Genomic DNA, 20,577 nt, shown 5'->3' with positions numbered 1-20,577 from the left:
GGGGGGGGGGTTTCTATAAGATTACAGTATACTGTATGTAATGTGTTTGTTTACGTTTTTGAATTTGGCGCCGTTCTCCGCTCCTGTGCGTCGTAACGTCGCAGGGAACGGAGATCGGCGGCACAGGAGGACGCTGTGTGAATCGAGCGAGGTCCCGCCCGCTCACACAGCGCGGTGGCATCGGTGGCAGTGTTGCCCCTGCTATATGGTGGCCTACGTGCGGCGCAACAATGTTAAGTATGGCAGTCGTTCCCGCGTCGAAATTTTAAAAAGTTACATCGTTTGCGTAAGTCGTCCGTGAATGGGGCTGGACGTCATTTACTTTCACGTCAAAACCAATTACGTCCTTGCGATGTCATTTGGAGCAATGCACACTGGGATATTTTAGGGACGGCGCATGCGCAGTTCGTTCGGCGCGGGGACGCACTTAATTTAAATGATACACGCCCCCTACCCGCCGAATTTGAATTCCGCCGCGTGATTTACGCTACGCCGCCGCAACTTTACAGGCAAGTGCTTTGTGAATAAAGCACTTGCCTGAAAAACTTGCGGCGGCGTAACGTAAATCGGATACGTTACGCCGCCGCATAGATACGCCATTCTACGAGAATCTGGCCCACAGTTCTTTACCCGTAGAAGAACCCCCCTGATGCATTTCACCCATGTGGGGCTTAATCATGATTAATCCCTTCCTGCCGACTGTACATATATATGTGGCCTCACGGAAGTGGGTCTTTTTCCGTGGGGCCTCATATAGGCATATCATTCTCTTTTGGGAGTTATTGAGAGCCCTGAGTCCCGTTCTAACGATTGAGACCCAGGACTCATGTTTCTGGGCCACCTGATTACTGTGATAGCCTCTGATTCACTATCACAGTGATCAGTCACTGTGAGCCCCTCCTTGTGTTTACGTCCTCTTCTGAATGGAGAGGAAGATACATTGTATCTAAGCTGTAAGTAAAAAAAGGCGTGCAAAAAAGAAAATCAAGGTTTGCCAGGGTTAGTGTTAGGGTGAAGGTCAGGTTCAACGATCAAGGTTGGGGTCAAAGGTCGCATTCAAAATATTTTGGGTCGAATTTTTTTTAAATGTTTTTTTAAATTATTGTCAGTGGGCCAGAATTATAGAGAACTGCGGCGGCGTAACGTATCGTCTTTAAGTTACACCGCCGCTAGTTTTCCTCGAAAAGTGCTTGATTCACAAAGCACTTGAGTATAAACTTGCGGCGGAATAACGTAAAGACATCCGGCGCAAGCCCGCCTTATTCAAATGGGGCGTGTACCATTTAAATTAGGCGCGTTCCCGCGCCGAACGTTCTGCGCATGCTCCGTTAGGAAATTTCCCGACATGCATTGCGTGAAATTACGGCGCCCCGACGTGTTTTTTGAATGGCGACGTGCGTAATATACTTTCGTATTCCCGGATGTCTTAAGCAAAAAAGATGAAACATTTGAAATTCGACCCAGGAACGACGGCCATACTTTAACATGGCTCGTCTAAAGTTAAGCCATGAAAAAGCAGGCCTAACTTTGCGACGGGAAAAACCGACTAGCGACGACGTAACGAACGCGCGTACCTTCGTGGATCGCCGTAAAAGCTAATTTGCATACCCGACGCTGGAAAACGACGCGAACTCCACCCAGCGGCGGCCGAAGTATTGCATCCTAAGATCCGACGGTGTAAGTCAATTACACCTGTTGGATCTTGGGGCTATCTATGCGTAACTGATTCTATGAATCAGCCGCATAGATACTCTCAGAGATACGACGGCGTATTAGGAGATACGCCGTCGTATCTCTTTTGTGAATCTGGCCCAGTGTGTTTTAGGCAGGATTATAAAAAAAAAAAGCAAAATGTGCACCATTGTTTCTGGGCCATACTACAGTTACAAACAACAACTAACATATGTGGTATTATTGATGCAATCGTCAGGAGCAGAATTTATTTTGGGCTGTTCTTTGATGGTAAATTATGGTAATGGAAAGAGATATACAGCTACAATTAAAAAATAAATACAAAAATTCACTATTTTGGCCCAGTTTTCCTTTGCTAATAATTTTTTTTTAGGAGATATTCATTACCATTTACCACCAAATGAAAGCTCAATTTGTCAAGGTGCTCAAGGTGTAATCCACTTGGATACACAAAGTAGTAGTTGCGACGATATGTACAGTTTTATTAACACATGTCAAAGTGGCAAAATTGTGCTTAGGCATTAACATTTGTTTTACCCTTATTATTATTATTATCATCAATATTTTACAGGATTTCGATAGCGCCAACAGTTTGCACAGCGCTTAACAAAAAGAAGGCAGACATTACAATTACATTACAATTTGGTACAAGAAGAATGAGAGGGCCCTGCTCGCTAGAGCTTACAATCTTCTACCCATATGGAGCTTACCCTTAGATGGGAAGGGGTTAAGCTCCATATGGGAAATGCATTAGGAGAGGTTCTTCTATTGGTGGCGAACGAGCTGAAACTATTTTAGCTACAAGTCTGCTAATCATGTGTGCGGCCAGGTACCTTTTTCTTGTAGTCTGAATGCATCGATACATTATATTTTGAAGTGGTTTTAAAGGATAATTTGGTTTCTAAAATAAAGTACATAAAGTCCTTATAGGTGGGGGGAGGTTGTCAGACTGTGACCAGTGGGAGTAGAAAATGCTTAAAGCGGTTCTCCACCCTAAAGTGGAGTCCCGCTGATCGGAACCCTCCCCCCTCCGGTGTCACATTTGACACCTTTCAGGGGGGAGGGGGGTGCAGATACCTGTCTAAAGACAGGTATCTGCACCCACTTCCGGCCACACGCTACGGGCAAAAGACGGGTTTTTCTGACTTCCCGTCTGTCGCCCGTTGTGTGCTGGGAACACTCGGCTCCCAGCACACAGCGTGTGAGCCAATCGGCGGGCGCAGCGCGACTCGCGCATGTGCCGTAGGGAACCGGGCAGTGAAGCCGCAGCGCTTCACTTCCTGGTTCCCTCAGCGTGGATGGCGGGGGGAGCAGCAGAGAGACGAGCGATCGCTCGTGCTCTGCTGCGATCAGCGCTGGACTCCAGGACAGGTAAGTGTCCTAATATTAAAAGTCAGCAGCTGCAGTATTTGTAGCTGCTGGCTTTTAATATTTTTTCCCCATGGCACATCCGCTTTAAGCATCAGTGGGAGAAACCATTGGCTCAGGCTTGATAGTCAGTGGGAGTAAAAACAACTGGCATAGCTCCTGTGGTCAGTAGGAGAAATGATGCTCCATCAATGGTATTGTAGGTATAGGGGGGCAGGAATAGCACCCTATCTTTGATGTCAGTGGGAGGAATAGTGCCCTGTCATTGGTGCAAGTGGAAGGCACGGCACTTAATCGTTGGTGTCAGTGGGAGGAACAATGCCTCAAGGGCTGGATAAAGACAAGAAAAGGGTTGCATTTTGGAGACCACTGCTCTAAATGTACACGCATCTTCTAATATTTTATAAAGCTGAGCTGCAGCTGGACAGGGATGTACACTTAGGCCTCGTACACACGACCGAGAAACTCGACAGAATCCATCAAGAAAATTGGTGGCAGAGCTTTTTTGCCTAGGAAAACGGTCGTGTGTACGTTTTTCATCAAGGAAACTGTCGAGGAACTCAACAAGAAAAAAAGAGAACAAGTTCTCTTTTTCCTCGACGGGAATCACAATTTCCTTGTCGTGTTCCGCGTCGGGCTGGTTTTCGACGAGAAACTCGAGCGTGTGTATGCTAAAAAAACCCGCGCATGCTCAGAATAAAGTATGAGACGGGAGTAAAAGTAGCATTTGTAATGGAGATAACACATTTTTCACGCTGTAACAGACTGAAAAGTGCAAATCGTCTCTGACCAAACTTTTACTTAACACGCAGTAACATGAGATTAGCAAAAGCAGCCCCAAGGGTTGTGCCAGTGGAATCGAACTTCCCCTGCCATTGTATGTGTTGTACGTCACCGTGTTTGAGAACGAGGAGATTTTGTCTTGACCGTGTGTACGCAAAGCAATCTTGTCGAGTTCCTCGACAAGCCTAAGAAGGAACTCGTCGAGGAAAACGATGTGTCTCGCCCGACGAGTTTCTCGGTCGTGTGTACGAGGCCTTACTGTGGCCGTGATGCTTTTGACTGCAGAAAAAGTTACACCCCCTGTTGAAATTTAGCAGGCAGTGACTGGGGCCAGGTCGCAACCACCCTGCAACCACAGTTGCGGCACGATGTTGCAAGCTTTACAGTGTTACAGTGTTAAAACAGGTGCTGAGGAGGGTTACACATCACCTCCCCACCTGTCAAAAATCTCTGAAAAACGATCCATCATTAATATGGAAGTGAATATAAGACATTTGTACCGAAAGTTCTAACCTGATCAAGATAAGTTCTATTTATGTTGGGAGAATTATTTCGATTTGTTTTACTGTATAACCTACAGAAAATGCAGTGATATTCTAAGTCTATTATGCTTGATCATTCTGACTCATTCATATTTTTCTTGTTTTCTTTCTAGTTTGCTAAAGCATCTTGTGGGACAGTAAATGTCATGCTGAATGGTTCTACAGATGGTGCAATCGCCAGAACAGAAAGGTGTTGAGTTATTTTCTCTTCCAGTGTATGGAAAATACTCATTCTTAATACCACATTCACATCCCCACTTCCTTCTTTCCTGAGAGCCCTCAGCCCCCCCCCCCTCACATCGGAGCCTGTGTCCCCCCTTTTCACATCAGAGTTCTTAGCCCCCCCTTCATATTAATGTCCTCACCATATATGTGTGAAGCCTATAGCATTAGGGTGTGCACCCCAAAGCTCAAACACACAACCGTGTGTGTGTATATACAACACAATTTCCTATGCTTCAGTTACGTACACGGCCAGTTTATTACATAGGGACTCAGGAAGCAGGGGGAATCTCCCCCACACACTGTGAGCATGCCATTGTCCTCATCCCCCCCCTTCCACATTAGAGTCTTTAGACTTCCCCATTCAGAACAAAGTCCTCACCCCCACCACATTAGAGACCTTAGCCCCCCCTTCATATCAATGTCCTCACCATATATGTGTAAAGCCTATAGCATTAGGGTGTGCACCCCAAAGCTCAAACACTCAAACGTGTGTGTGTGTGTGTATATATATATATATATATATATATATATATATATATCACAGTTATCTATGCTTCAGTTACATACACGGCCAGTAAATTACATAGGGGACCAGGTAGCAGGGGGAATCCGCCCCACATAGGCATGCTCACAACCTGAGTCCTTAGACTTCCCCCATTCAGAACATAGGGCCAGATTCTCATAGAATCGGCGGCGGCGTAGTGTAAGCCATTTACACCACGCCACCGCAACTTACTGGAGCAAGTGCCGTATTCTCCAAGCACTTGCTCCGTAATTTGCGGCGGCGTAGTGTAAATGGCGCGGCGTATGGCCGCGTAATTCAAAGGGGGCGGCTTGTATTCAAATTAAGCGTGCCCCCGCGCCGATCGAACTGCGCATGCGCCGGGCAGAAAAATAGCCTAGTGCGCATGCTCCAGCTCACGACGGAAAACATCAATGACGCCGACGTGAGCGTCATTGACGTAAAGTCGTATTCACGGACGACTTTGTAAAACGACGTAACCGACGGAAAAAGACGACGCTGACCCGACTCCATACTTAACATGGCATACGGCGGACTGGCGTAAGGTTACCCCTCATATAGCAGGGGTAACCTTATGCTTACGGAAACGATGTAAACAACGACGACGCGGCGCAAATTCGTTCGGAAATCGTTCGGGAATCGGCATATCAGGCTCATTTGCATAGTCAAATGAGAACTGAACGTAAACGCCACCTAGCGGCCAGCGTCGAATTACATCTAAGATCCGACGGTGTAAGTGACATACACCTGTCGGATCTACACCGTAGGAATCATACGCATAGATACCCGGGGCCAAAAACAGAGATACGACGGTGTTTCCTGAGATACACCGTCGTATCTCTTCTGAGAATCCGGCCCATAGTCCTCACCTCCCCTCACATCAGAGTCCTCAGCCCCCCCTTTCACATCGGAGTGTGTCGTCACCCCCTTTTCACATCAGAGTCCTTAGCCTTCCTACCCTTTATATCAGAATCTTCACCCCCCTCATGTCAGAGTCCTTATCTCCCCTTTCACATCAGAGCCACCTGCCCTGGATTAGCGACATGCGTTTTTTTAATGGTGATTATGGCTGACCAACCTGCACTATGAAAACACCGGACTATATGCGAAAATAGCAGATCCAGCGCGGCACCCCTGGCAAGCCAAAACAGCACACCAGGATGGCACTGGACCCTGGTTGAAAAACACTGCTGTTAGGCCAGAACAAAAATAGTGAACTGAATTCTATCAGAAATGGCACCAAGTAGGCGGAAAGTAAACCCAGAACAGGCACATTGCTCTGCAAATCAGGAGAAATTATGTATTTTTATAGTTTTGTCATAGAGATGTTTTTCACCTTTTAAATGCTTACCTAGATGTTTGTTCTCTTTTTTTTCTCCCAGTATTTTAAGGACAGTGGAGATACCAAGTATGAATCCAAATACAGTATCTAACGTGAAGCTTTGGGTAATTGATGATATTGAAGGACAAGACAAGTAAGGCAAATGTACTCACAATAAAAACATTTTCACATTGTTTTCTAAAAGATGTATAAATCCAAGAAAAATAAATAAATTATATATATATATATATATATATATATAATTATATATATATATATATATATACACTATGTTGTCAAAAGTATTGGGACGCCTGCCTTTACACGTACATGAACTTTAATGGCATCCCAGTGTTCGTCCGTAGGGCTCAATATTGAGTTGGCCCAACCTTTGCAGCTATAACAGCTTCAACTCCTCTGGGAAGGCTTTCCACAAGGTTTAGGAGTGTGTCTAAGGGAATGTTTGACCATTCTTCCAGAAGTGCATTTGTGAGGTCAGGCACTGATGGTGGACGAGAAGGCCTGCCTCAAAGTCTCCACTCTAATTCATCCCAAAGGTGTTCTATCGGGTAGAGGTAAGGACTCCGTGCAGGTCAGTCAAGTTTGTTCAGAAGCACAAATGTGCTTCTGGAAGAATGGTCAAACATTCCCTTAAACCAGGGATCCTCAAACTACGGCCCTCCAACTGTTGCGGAACTACAAATCCCATGAGGCATTGTAAACCTCTGACATTCACAGACATGACTGAGCATGATGGGAATTGTAGTTCCTGAACACCTGGACGGCCATAGTTTGAGGACCCATGCCTTAAACATTCATTCTCCTAAACCTTGTGGACAGCCTTCCCAGAAGAGTTGAAGCTGCTATAGCTGCAAAGGGTGGGACAACTCAATATTGAACCCTATGGACTAAGACTGGGATGTCATTAAAGTTTATGTGCATGTAAAGGCAGGTGTCCCAGTACTTTTGACAATATAGTGTATATATAAAGCCTGGATGTGCGCTAAAGCTGGCCATCGACATAAGTTTGCAGTCAAATATGTAGGCACAACTCAGTTTGCCCTCTGGCATCCATTGCAGCTATCACTTAACAAAAATAGCCCAGTCAAAAAAAAAATCTGCCTTGTCCACCTACTGAATAGGTACTTTATACACCCCCTACCAAAAATAATAATAATATCCAATAGTGTAAGGGGGGAGGAGGAAAGTCATGGAAAATGATACATGAGGTTGAAGGTCTGCTTTACCCAAAAAAGGCAGATTTCTACTGTCCTTAAAGTGGTTGTAAATCCTTACATATACACAGAAATTAAATAAATCCCCCTACATAAGTTGTACATGTTTATCTGCAGTGTTCTCTTCTCTACATTCCTTCAAAGTCCAAAATCTCTAAAGCTGTCTAAGCGTTCAGAAAAAGTGGACGGAGAGCTGAAGTTGCACGCTGCAGAGCTCAGTGAGGAGAGCTCTGAGAGCTGATTGGAGGAACAGGACACAGAGCTGATACTGTCAATCAGCTGGAGGTCCCTCCCCTGTCACTTTTTTTCTCTTGGTGTCAGGAAAACTTGTCAGAAGTGATTCATGCTCATAGCAAAGGAACAAAGCAGCAGACAGAAATGACACTTAGTGCTCTTGATAGAGACAAGCACACACTATAGAGGGATATCGTTTTTTTTTTTTTTCATATTTCATGTCTGAGGTTTACAATCACTTTAATTTCAGTCAAAAAGTCAACTGTGTCAGGAAATGTCTTCCAAATTGGGGCCCAAAAGCATCTTTCCTTGTTGGGCACTGCAGTAACAAATGCCCCAATTTCACGGCAATGCACCCATTAACATGTTGTGTGTCATTCATTGTTAAAGAGGTTGTAAAGGTACATTTTTTTCCCTAAATAGCTTCCTTTACCTTAGTGCAGTCCTCCTTCACTTACCTCATCCTTCGATTTTGCTTTTAAATGTCCTTATTTCTTCTGAGAAATCCTCACTTCCTGTTCTTCTGTCTGTAACTCCACACAGTAATGTGAGGCTTTCTCCCCGGTGTGGAGTGTTGTGCTCGCCCCCTGCCTTGGACTACAGGAGAGTCAGGACGCCCACTAACACACAGCTTCTTTCTCTCTCTGCAACGTAGAGAGCGTCCTGACTCTCCTGTATGTAGTCCAAGGCAGGGGGCGAGCACAACACTCCACACCGGGGAGAAAGCCTCACATTACTGTGTGGAGTTACAGACAGAAGAACAGGAAGTGAGGATTTCTCAGAAGAAATAAGGACATTTAAAAGCAAAATGGAAGGATGAGGTAAGTGAAGGAGGACTGCACTAAGGTAAAGGAAGCTATTTAGGAAAAAAAAATTGTACCTTTACAACCCCTTTAACATAACACACATTAGTATATGTTAATGCAGTGCATGAGAGCGGACCGCTGGGCATGTGCCCGTACACATCTGTGTGAAACAAAACCTCCCCCGGCGGATTAGGCGCGTCACGACTTTCCGAAAGTAGCCGAACCGCGAGTCGGCTCTATACGGCACCTGCACAGTCAGCTCTACACGGCTCCTAGTCGGTGCACAGGCACCGTATACAGCCGACTCGCGGTTCGGCTACTTTCGGAAAGTCGTGACGCGCCTTATCCGCCGGGGGGAGTTTTTCTCAGGCACGTCAATCATTTGGTCAAAGTCCCAGATGACATTGTGCACCCGCGGAAGCGAGTACACAGTAGCCGGGAGGAAAATACCGATAATACCGAATGTACACCCCCCCCCCAAAAAAAACGGCATACTGTACATGTTTGAGGTATACTGAATGTAATGTTATATACTTGTTTTTTTGGGTGAACCTCTGCTTTAATGATTATGTTCTGGGTATATATTCCCTTGCATACCAACCATTTTCCATCACAGATATAGAGAAGATATTTTACCAATGTATGTTTATATCTCTTTGCCTGGATGTATAAATGTAAATTATACTAAAAAGCTATTTTATATTTCAGAAATTCCTGCAACAGTGAGTCACTGCTAGAGCTTCAACATTACATTGAAGAGCACAACCTGACGTATTCCTGCATTGACAACTATAGGTAAGTACAGTAAAACCTTGGACTGCGAGCATAGTTTGTTCCGGAAGCATGCTTGTAATCCAAAGCACTTGTATATCAAAGCAAATTTTCCCATAAGAAATAATGGAAACTCAGATGCATCGTTCCACAACCATATATATATATATATATATATATATATATATATATATATATATATATATATATATATATATATATATATATATATATATCATTCAGTTTATAGTCCATATAAAATGATTATAGCAATGTGATAAAATGTCCATCCACAAATGGCAGCCTCCACAAGGGGATTAGAAGCAAAATCCAGCAGGAGTCACAGAGTATAAAAGAGAAGAGAGGCGCCTCTAAGGCCCCATACACACGAGCGAGTTTCTCGGCAGAATTCTGCCAGAAACTCGATCGGAGCTGAATTCTGCCGAGAAACCCGGCCGTGTGTACACTTTCGGCCGAGGAAGCCGACGAGTTCCTCGTCGAGCCAAATAGAGAACATGTTCTCTATTTCCTCGTTGTTCAATGAGGAAAGTTGGCTCGCCGACATCCTCGGCGGCTTCACACAGAACTCGACGAGCAAAACGATGAGTTCCTCGGACGTGTGTACGGGGCCTAAGTGTAGCAGTATGGTTACAGCTAATCGAAGTGTGCAGGCATCCGGGGTAACGCTGTCTACATAGACCATCCACTGCAATGCCGGCTCTTACCGCTGTCAGTCTGCAATTGTGACCGGAAGGACTACCCTGCAGTAGAGCGATCTGAAAGCGAGACTTGAACCGCTCATGAAGTGCAGTGTGGAAGGGACAACGTTGATGGTGGTGAGGAGGATGGTCTATGTGGAAAGCTTTACCCCAGATGCCTGCATACTTAGATGTGTCTGTTTCAATAATCAACCATGTGAGTTTCTAAATATTGTACCTTCATTAAATGCAACCATATTGCTACACTTAGAGGCGCCTCTCTTCTATTTTTATACTCAGTTGTTTGCTTGTCTTGCAAAACGCTCTCAAACCAAGTTACTCTCAAACCAAGGATTTACTGTATACCATTTTGTCCTTGGCTTCTTACTGCAGAGCTCCAAGCAAATGGCTAAACTTACACTGGGAATACAAACTTGAGAATTGTCTTAACAGCCAAAAAGAACTGTAATTCTGTTCAACCAATCTTGTGATCCTGACACCCCTGCCAAACCAAATAGCCAAGTCAGTGATATTCTTTGTTTCCAGCAATGCAACTTGGTCATTGGCTCACCCATACCTCCCAACTTTCTGAGATAGGAATGAGGGACACCTATCAGCAAAAGTATGTAGGCATAAGACACCCCCCTTGCCACACCCTCCTTAAAGGAGAATTGTACAAAAAAAAAAGAAGATTGGTTAAACCCACAATGCTTTTTTTACCACTACTATTTCTTTATATTGGCTTTTGGAATTTACAAACGCAGCAATTTAGAAATCAGATGAAAGGCTTAGCACTGGGAAATACTTTTTGATAGATAAAAAGTTCATTTTATATACATCTATAAAGATCAGACCAAAATGAGGGACAAATGGGGAGAATGAGGGACAGAGAGACATTGCTCCAAATCAGGGACAGTCCCTCAAAATCAGGGACAGTTGGGAGGTATGGCTCACCCCAGACTGCCAACTGTATAGTAATCAGGAATTACCAATGAAGTTAAACAATATGGCTTGGTCTTTGGTTCGCCCCAGTCTACCAACTGTAAAGTAATGGAAAACCGCTAATAAAATAGAGCAATACTGCTTTAACTTTGGCTCACCCCAGCCTGCCAACTGTATAGTAAAGGCAAATCATCTACAAAGTTTAAGTGGTTGTAAACCTGTACATATACCCATTAAAGGGACTACCCTCAGGTGGTACACAGAGAAAAATAAAATCCTCCTACATACGTTGTACCTGTTTATTTACAGTCTTCTTTTATCGACAGCCATTCAATGTTCAGAATTTATAAATTTGTCTGAGAACGCGTAGACACGGTCAATCCATCCGATGAGAATGGTCCGACGGACCGTTTTCATCGGTTCACCGCTGAAGCAGACCGATGGTCTGATGTGCGTACACACCATCGTTCCAAAAACCGATCGGGTCAGAACGTGGTGACGTAAAACACACGACGTGCTGAAAAAAAGAAGTTCAATGCTTCCAAGCATGCGTCGACTTGATTCTGAGCATGCGTGGGTTTTGAACCGATGCTTTTGTGTACTAACCATCGGTTTGGACCTATCGATCAGCGGTCCATCGGTTCGATTTTAAAGCAAGTTCTTTAACTTTTGTCCCAAGGACAAAAGACCGATGGGCCGTACACACGGACGGTTTGGACCGATGAAACTGAACTTTGGTCCGTTTTCATCGGTTTGGACCGATGGTGTGTACGCGGCCTGAGAGTTCAGAAATAAAGGTGACATAGAGCTGAAGTCACACTCTGCAGAGCTCAGTGAGGAGAGCTCTGAGAGCTGATTGGAGGAAAGGGACACATCCCCCTCTTCACACAGCACACAGAGCTGAGGCTGACAATCAGCTGGAGATCCCTCCCCTGTCACCTCTTTTCTCTTGGTGTCAGGAAAACTTCTCAGAAGTGATTCATGCTGATAGCAGAGGAAGGAAGCTGCATGACACTTAGTGCTTTTAATTGAGACAAGTACACACTATAGAGGGATATGCTTTGTTCATATTTCATGTCTGTCATGTTTACAACCACTACAGCTTGCTTTTTGGCTTGCCATAGCCATATTATATAGCAATGGAAAATACTCGATGTTAAGCAATACATTTCGGCCTTTGGCTCACCCCCACCCTTCTGATTGAATAGAAATAGAGAAATATCAGACTGATGAGGTCATCACTATGACTTCAGATACCTACCGCACAAATTTGGGGTCTCTGTGACCCCAGGTCTCCGAGCTACGACCCTTAAAGTCAATATTTTTTTTTCACACTATAGAGGGATATGCTTTGTTCATATTTAATGTTTAATGTTTACAACCATTACAGAAGAGGTGTCCAACCTTTTGAGGAGCGAGTGCCACCTAAGCCACTTGGTAACCGGTCGCGGGCCACAATGAGCGGAGCGAGTGGATGGCAGGCCACTCAGCTCTATAGAGCCCACTCTACCTTTTTTTTGTTTCGCGGATCGGATTGGAGATAGGCGTTTGTAAATGGACACAAGTCCATTTACATCTGCTATTCCTTAGAGGTGAATGGAGGATCCAATTGGGTCGGACTGACCATGTCAAAGGGGCCTATGGCTCAGTGCAGGTAACCCGCAGATGCACTGCTCTGCACCTGCGGATCAGTTTGAAAGCAGCCCAGTGCCCATTGCAGAACAGAAATGCCCATATATACATTGTGATTTTAGTAATAAACTTACCTTTAATAACGGTACTCTATTCTATTCCATCCCAGAACAGGAGGTCACGGGCCACATCAGAGGGCTCCGTGGGCCACATGTGGCCCCCGGGCCACTGGTTGGGCACCCCTGTATTACAGCTTGCTTTTTGGCTTCTCTTAATGTCAGAAAGCACCCGGTGTTATAATGACTGCACTCTGACCATAGCAGAACTAGGTTGGCCCAAACACTGCTTCTTCTCTGTTTCTCCTGTACTGCTTGCAGGGGACTTATAGAAACAGTATAATAACAGATCCATGATACATATACTATATTTATCATATCAAGCACATAACTGAATTTAATGGTGATCTTTTTGATCACTATTCTGATCACATATGCAGCACCATGGCAGTTGCAGATCAATCAGAGACTATGATGTCAGCTTCCTTGGCCGAAAAGGATCGGAAGGTTTAGTTCCGCTTTGACTAGTTGCCGACCAGCCGCCGTCATTCTACGGCGGCAGGCCGGCTCTCCTGGGCGAGAGCCCGTAGCTATACGTCGGCTCTTTTAGTGGCCACTAGGGGCGCGTACGCGAGCCCCCCCCGCTCGTTCGTGTCTCCCGTGCGGGTGCCCAAGGGCGCGATCGCCGCCGGGCATCCGCTATTGCTCGTTACAGAGCGGGGAACGGGAGCTGTGTGTGTAAACACACAGCTCCCGGTCCTGTCAGGGGGGGAAACGCTGCTCATCTGTTCATACAATGTATGAACAGAAGATCAGTGATTTCCCCTAGTGAGGCCACCCCCCCCCCCAACAGTAAGAACACACCCAGGGAACATACTTAACCCCTTCCCCGCCCCCTAGTGTTAACCCCTTCACTGCCAGTGGCATTTTTATAGTAATCCAATGCATTTTTATAGCACTGATCGCTATAAAAATGCCAATGGTCCCAAAAATGTGTCAAAAGTGTCTGAAGTGTCCGCCATAATGTCGCAGTACCGAAAAAAAAAATCGCTGATCGCCGCCATTACTAGTAAAAAAAATATATTAATAAAAATGACATAAAAATACCCCCTATTTTGTAAACGCTATAACTTTTGGGCAAACCAATCAATAAACGCTTATTGCAATTTTTTAGAAGAATACGTATTGTCCTAAACTGAGGAAAAAAAATGTTTTTTATATATTTTTGGGGGATATTTATTACAGCAAAAAGTAAAAAATATTCATTTTTTTCAAAATTGTCGCTCTATTTTTGTTTATAGCGCAAAAAATAAAAACCGCAGAGGTGATCAAATACCACCAAAAGAAAGCTCTATTTGTGGGGAAAAAAGGACGCCAATTTTGTTTGGGAGCCACGTCGCACGACCGCGCAATTGTCAGTTAAAGCGACGCAGTGCTGAATAGCAAAAAGTGCTCTGGTCTTTGGGCAGCAATATGGTCCGGGGGTTAAGTGGTTTGTCATGGACCTTGGAGTAATGGAGTGGTTACTGAGCTATATTGAGACATTACCATTATGTGATAAGCCTGTTTAAAGCCTTTGTGATTATCATCAGGTGTGGGTGTCTTCTGTCGGAGACAGCCCGTCTGAAGATGTAAGTGTTTATGCTAAGTGCCTTTGTACTGTTCTAAAGGTCAGAAGCCTCCTGTCAGGAGCATTGAATTAGCATTCTATTGTCTAAAGCAATGTAACCTCTCAGAGGTAGTAATTAAGTAGACCGGGTTATTGTGTACATTGATTACCCCCTGGGGCTTCTGTCTCAATACACAAGTCTTTCTATCCAAGCTATTGGACCAATCCCTGTTGACTATTTCAAGTCCTCATTTGCATGGTCAAGGAGGACTTGAGTGAAGACTGCATACTTTACAATTGACCAATAGGAAAGCGGTTGTTGGGAGTGGGATGTTCCAAATTCTGTATAAAAGTGTGCTGTGTATTTGAAAATAAAGAGTCCTGCTTGAACTTACATACAGCCTGCCTGGTGTTTGTTCTTAATGGGTCTGAATGGCACATAGCTGTAGTTCGGACCCCGGAACCTTGGATGACTGGACCATCAGACGCTGCAATCTGAAAGCTGACTCACTGGTAGCAGAGGAGTGTCGGGAGAGCAGAACCGGGCGAGAAAGGATCTCGTCACATTGGTTGGCAGCGGTGGGATTTTCTCTCCAGTTACTGGGACAACTCCAAACCACCACAGTAAATGACCAGCTATGCAGCATGCAAGAGAGCTACGCTGAAAGACTTACTTGAGATCCGTGGAGGGACCGGTGGGACAAAGAACAAGGCCACCCTGATCAGTGAGCTAGCCGAGATGGACCAGAGGGATGGTGATGCAGGACCCCGGTCAGTTGAAGACTTGTTTCAGCAACGAGTTCGAGAGCGGTTGGCATTATATGGTGCTAACCCATCAGAGACCGCCATACAGAATGCCATTAGAGACATCAAGCTGCAGGATGAGCGACAAGAGAAAGAACTAGAGCGACAAGAGAAAGAACGAGAGCGACAAGAGAGAGAACGAGAGCGGCAACATGAGCAAAGAATGGCAGAAATACGGCAATCAGAGAAAACGCCTAAAGATGCAGCGACTTTCCGTAAGTTGCCCTTTCGGGCGTTCAAACTATTTAAGGAAGGAGAGGAGGAAATTGAAGCATTCCTGCAGGACTTTGAGAGACTATGCCAGATACATGAAGTACTGTCCCAAGATTGGGTCGTCTTACTGGCGAGTAATTTAACTGGCAGGGCTGCGGATGCATATCGGGCCATGGAGGACGAGGACGCTAAAGACTATGACCGGGTAAAAGAAGCTTTGCTAGCCCGATTTGCCATTACACCCGAAGCCAGCCGGATTAAGTTTCGAGAATCCCGGAAACAAACCAACACAACATACGTGGAGTGGGCACATCGTCTGCAGCGGGACCTTAAGAGCTGGTTCCAGGGAAGCCACGCTCATACCATAGAGGACATCACCCAGCTAGTACTATTAGAACAGTTCTTTAATCACACCCCTCCGGTAGTACAGGATTGGGTGCGAGATAAGCAACCACAGACGGTACAGCAAGCGGCTACTTTGGCCGATGAATATCTGGACTCTCGAAGGTCAGGCGAAAACGAGCGCTATCCACTATCTCGGCCCAGTTTACCAGCCTCTAAGCCAACTTCAGTACCTCAGTGGTCCGCCTCTAGACCCCCAGCCCGACCCAACCCTCCTACCGGACCTAAGTGCTATACCTGCAACCAAACCGGTCATCTGCAACGATTTTGCCCTACCCAATCCACAAGGTATCGAGAGACTAATCATCCATCTAGACCAGCGGCTCATTGCTTCCAGAATGAGCCCAACCATCGAGATGTTCAGGAAGAGTGCGGCGAACTTTTCGAAGTGGATCCTGTCCAAGCTGCTGCAGGAGATAATCGACAGCACCATCGCCAGGCAGTATGGGTAAATGGGCAGCCAGCCCAGGGACTCCGCGATTCCGGGGCTACGATTACCCTCATCCAGCCTCACATGATTCCCCAGTCAGCCCGGACTGGCCAGACTGTTGCAGTCAGGGTAGCAGGGGGCAAGGTGCTACGTTTATCCACCGCCCAAGTCCTCTTGGATTGGGGCTCAGGGGAGCGACATGTGCGAGTGGGATTACTACGCGAGTTACCTGCAGAAGTACTTTTGGGGAACGATTTGGGCCATTTAACTTCCTCATATGCCCCAGAGGCCGCCATGGCCGTGACCACCAGACGTCAGAGCCGACTTCAAGGCAACTCCACTTCTATGGGGACCCAGGTAAGACCAAATCCTCCTACGTTACCCCGACTTGACAACACTGTGTCCTGGGATTCGCCCTCTGACGTTAGGCAGGAGACTCAGAGTGACCCAACTTTAGCTGGTTATCGGGACAGGGCGGGCAAGGATCCAGGTGGGTTGGGGGAAGACAGAATAGAGTGGGAGGGGGGGTTCCTTTATCGTTACACTGAGGGAATGGGCACTGGGAAGCGACAGGGCCCCCACAAACAGCTAGTTGTACCCCAGAAATACAGACGGGAGCTATTACGACTGGCTCATGACATCCCCTTGGCCGGACATTTAGGGATAGCCAAGACCCGGAGTCGGTTGTCTCATGCTTTCTTCTGGCCCAGACTACATGCTGAGGTGCGAGAATACTGCCGGACCTGTGAGACTTGTCAGAAAATAGGGAAGACAGGGGATCACCCAAAAGCCTCGCTGCAACCCCTGCCGATTATTAGAGAACCCTTTAGCCGCATAGCCGTAGATATTATAGGCCCACTGGCCCGCCCCAGTGCCACCGGGAAGAAGTATATTCTTACGGTGGTGGATTACGCCACCCGCTACCCGGAGGCCATTCCCTTATCCAATATCCAGGCAGATACAGTAGCAGATGCCTTACTGCGGGTATTCACTAGGGTAGGGTTTCCCCAGGAGATATTGTCCGATCAGGGTACCCAGTTCACAGCTGAGCTGACGCAACAGGTTTGGCGTCTCTGTGGGATTAAACCCCTCCAAAGCTCCCCCTACCACCCTCAGACTAATGGGCTGTGTGAGAGATTTAACGGGACCCTGAAGCAGCTGCTTCGGTCTTTCGTGGAGAGTAGGAAGGATTGGGAGAAATACCTTCCCCATCTACTGTTTGCATACAGAGAGGTACCCCAAGAGTCCACAGGGTTTTCCCCATTTGAGCTGTTATATGGGCGAAGGGTTAGGGGGCCCTTAGACTTAGTGAGGGCCCAGTGGGAGGGGGTAGAGGATCCGGAAGGCCTCCCCATCCTTAGTTATGTCTTGGAACTCAGGGAGCGACTGCGTGACCTTACTGATCTAGTCCATGAGAATATGCAATCGGCCCAGAATCAGCAGAAGGTTTGGTATGATCGGGCTGCGCGAAATCGCACCTTTTATATCGGACAGAAAGTCCTGGTACTAAAACCCCTGAAGCAAAATAAATTACAGGCCTCCTGGCAGGGTCCCTATCAGGTGGTAAAACAGCTGTGCGATACCACCTACGTGGTTGCCAGCTGTGCCGACACAAAAATCAAGAGGACGTTCCACATTAATATGATGAAGGCCTTTAATGAAAGGGCGGAGGCAGTAGCCGCCATATGCGCTCCGGCCACCGGGGACTCTGAATATCTACCGATGCTGGAGCTTCCCGAAATCAGTAACTGTTCCGGGGGGGTGGAGGATATACGGCTAGGAGACGGATTAGGATCCCAAAAACGAGAACAGGCCAGAGAATTACTCCAGGACCGACAGGAGATGTTCTCGGCACTCCCTGGGTACACTCACATAGCTGTGCACAAGGTAGAGACTCCTGGGCAGAAGCCCCTGAGACAGCCAGCCTATAGGATTCCCGGAGCAGTGCAAGAAGGGATGAGAGCGGAGATTAGGGAAATGCTTGAGTTAGGGGTGATCGAACCCTCAGCAAGCCCCTGGGCGTCCCCTGTAGTATTAGTCCCAAAACGGGATGGCACGACCCGATTTTGTGTGGACTATAGGCGACTGAATGACTGTACTGTGACAGATGCCTACCCTATGCCCCGAGTGGACGAATTGCTGGACAAAATAGCTCAGGGACAGTATCTGACGACTATTGACTTGTGTAAGGGCTACTGGCAGATTCCCTTGGACGCGGAAGCAATTCCGAAGTTGGCCTTCATCACCCCGTTTGGCCTTTACCAGTTTCTGGTGATGCCATTTGGGATGAAGAATGCTCCGGCTACCTTCCAGCGGATGATAGATGAACTCCTCGATGGTCTGCAAGATTTTGCATGTGCCTATCTTGACGACATCGCAATCTATAGCCAGACCTGGGAGGAACATCTTAGACACCTGGGAATAGTGCTGGATAGGATCCGAGCCGCAAACCTGACCCTCAAGCCAGACAAATGTAACATCGGGATGTCTGAAGTGCAATATCTGGGACATAGAGTGGGATGTGGGAAGCAGAGGCCAGAACCTGCAAAAATAGAGGCCGTCCTAAATTGGCCGGTTCCCAGAACCAAGACCCAGGTACTTGCATTTTTAGGGACAGCAGGGTACTACAGGAAGTTTGTACCCCACTATAGTGACATAGCCAAACCCCTAACGGACCTGACCAAAAAGACTCTCCCTAAACAGGTCCTGTGGTCCCCGGAGTGCGAGACAGCATTTCGTCAGTTAAAAACCGCCCTAACGCAAGCTCCCATACTGGCGGCACCTGATCCTAACAAACGCTTTGTCGTCCATACAGATGCCTCCATGTTCGGACTGGGAGCTGTACTAAGCCAAGTTGGTGATGACGGAAAAGAGCACCCGGTGGCGTATCTCAGCCGCAAGTTGTTACCCCGGGAAGTTGGATATGCTGCTGTGGAAAAGGAGTGTTTGGCCTTAGTCTGGGCGTTAAAGAAATTGCAGCCCTACGTGTATGGACGCTCTTTTACCGTCATGACGGACCACAATCCTTTAATATGGCTTAACCGGGTGGCGGGAGAGAACGGGCGATTACTACGGTGGAGCCTGGCTTTGCAACCGTACAATTCCACCATACAATATCGGCCAGGGCCTCAAAATGGGAATGCGGATGGTTTATCCCGGCAGACAGTCCTGGAACCTTAAGGCTACTTTTCCAACATCCTCGAGTTGACCCGTTTGGGTCCCACTGCGGCTGTTGGACTGTTTCCCAGGGGAAGTAATGTCATGGACCTTGGAGTAATGGAGTGGTTACTGAGCTATATTGAGACATTACCATTATGTGATAAGCCTGTTTAAAGCCTTTGTGATTATCATCAGGTGTGGGTGTCTTCTGTCGGAGACAGCCCGTCTGAAGATGTAAGTGTTTATGCTAAGTGCCTTTGTACTGTTCTAAAGGTCAGAAGCCTCCTGTCAGGAGCATTGAATTAGCATTCTATTGTCTAAAGCAATGTAACCTCTCAGAGGTAGTAATTAAGTAGACCGGGTTATTGTGTACATTGATTACCCCCTGGGGCTTCTGTCTCAATACACAAGTCTTTCTATCCAAGCTATTGGACCAATCCCTGTTGACTATTTCAAGTCCTCATTTGCATGGTCAAGGAGGACTTGAGTGAAGACTGCATACTTTACAATTGACCAATAGGAAAGCGGTTGTTGGGAGTGGGATGTTCCAAATTCTGTATAAAAGTGTGCTGTGTATTTGAAAATAAAGAGTCCTGCTTGAACTTACATACAGCCTGCCTGGTGTTTGTTCTTAATGGGTCTGAATGGCACATAGCTGTAGTTCGGACCCCGGAACCTTGGATGACTGGACCATCAGACGCTGCAATCTGAAAGCTGACTCACTGGTAGCAGAGGAGTGTCGGGAGAGCAGAACCGGGCGAGAAAGGATCTCGTCACATGGTTAATGCTGGTTTGACAGTCTGCAAGATGTCCAGCCTAAAAGAGCATGCTCCACAAGACACCAGGAATATAAATCAGAGCTGCTCACTGATACTGTCACCCAGTAAGTCTTCATTTGGCCAAGCCAGCTTCCTAAGACCGTACCCACCTGTTGGCCACACCCACTGACGCATTTCACCTCAATTAGGCTTATTCGTAGGCACAGAGGAAGAGAATAAAGCTCCATCTACTATAAGTGCAGGAGTTGCTGCACTTAAATTGTGCTTTCTCCCCTCCTCCTCTGTTCCTGAATATTAATGCTCACTAACTCTACAGAAGGCTGACACAAGTGTCTACATAAAGCTTAGGATTT

At 46.5% G+C, this 20,577-nt stretch overlaps 1 protein-coding gene across 1 annotated transcript in view; it reads left to right on the top strand.

Annotated features, from left to right (window-relative positions):
* Positions 1-20,577, top strand: part of CD38 (CD38 molecule) — a 39,315-nt gene that overhangs the window by 17,413 nt on the left and 1,325 nt on the right. The window contains exons 5-7 of the mRNA XM_040335222.1: positions 4,499-4,575; positions 6,516-6,608; positions 9,438-9,524. Coding sequence (XP_040191156.1) covers positions 4,499-4,575; positions 6,516-6,608; positions 9,438-9,524 — 257 coding nt within the window. The remainder of the gene's footprint in view (positions 1-4,498; positions 4,576-6,515; positions 6,609-9,437; positions 9,525-20,577) is intronic.

Source organism: Rana temporaria, chromosome 1, assembly GCF_905171775.1.
Source record: "Rana temporaria chromosome 1, aRanTem1.1, whole genome shotgun sequence".
NCBI lineage: Eukaryota > Metazoa > Chordata > Amphibia > Anura > Ranidae > Rana > Rana temporaria.
Note: the sequence above shows the minus strand (reverse complement) of the source record. Positions and strands in the feature narration are given on the sequence as shown.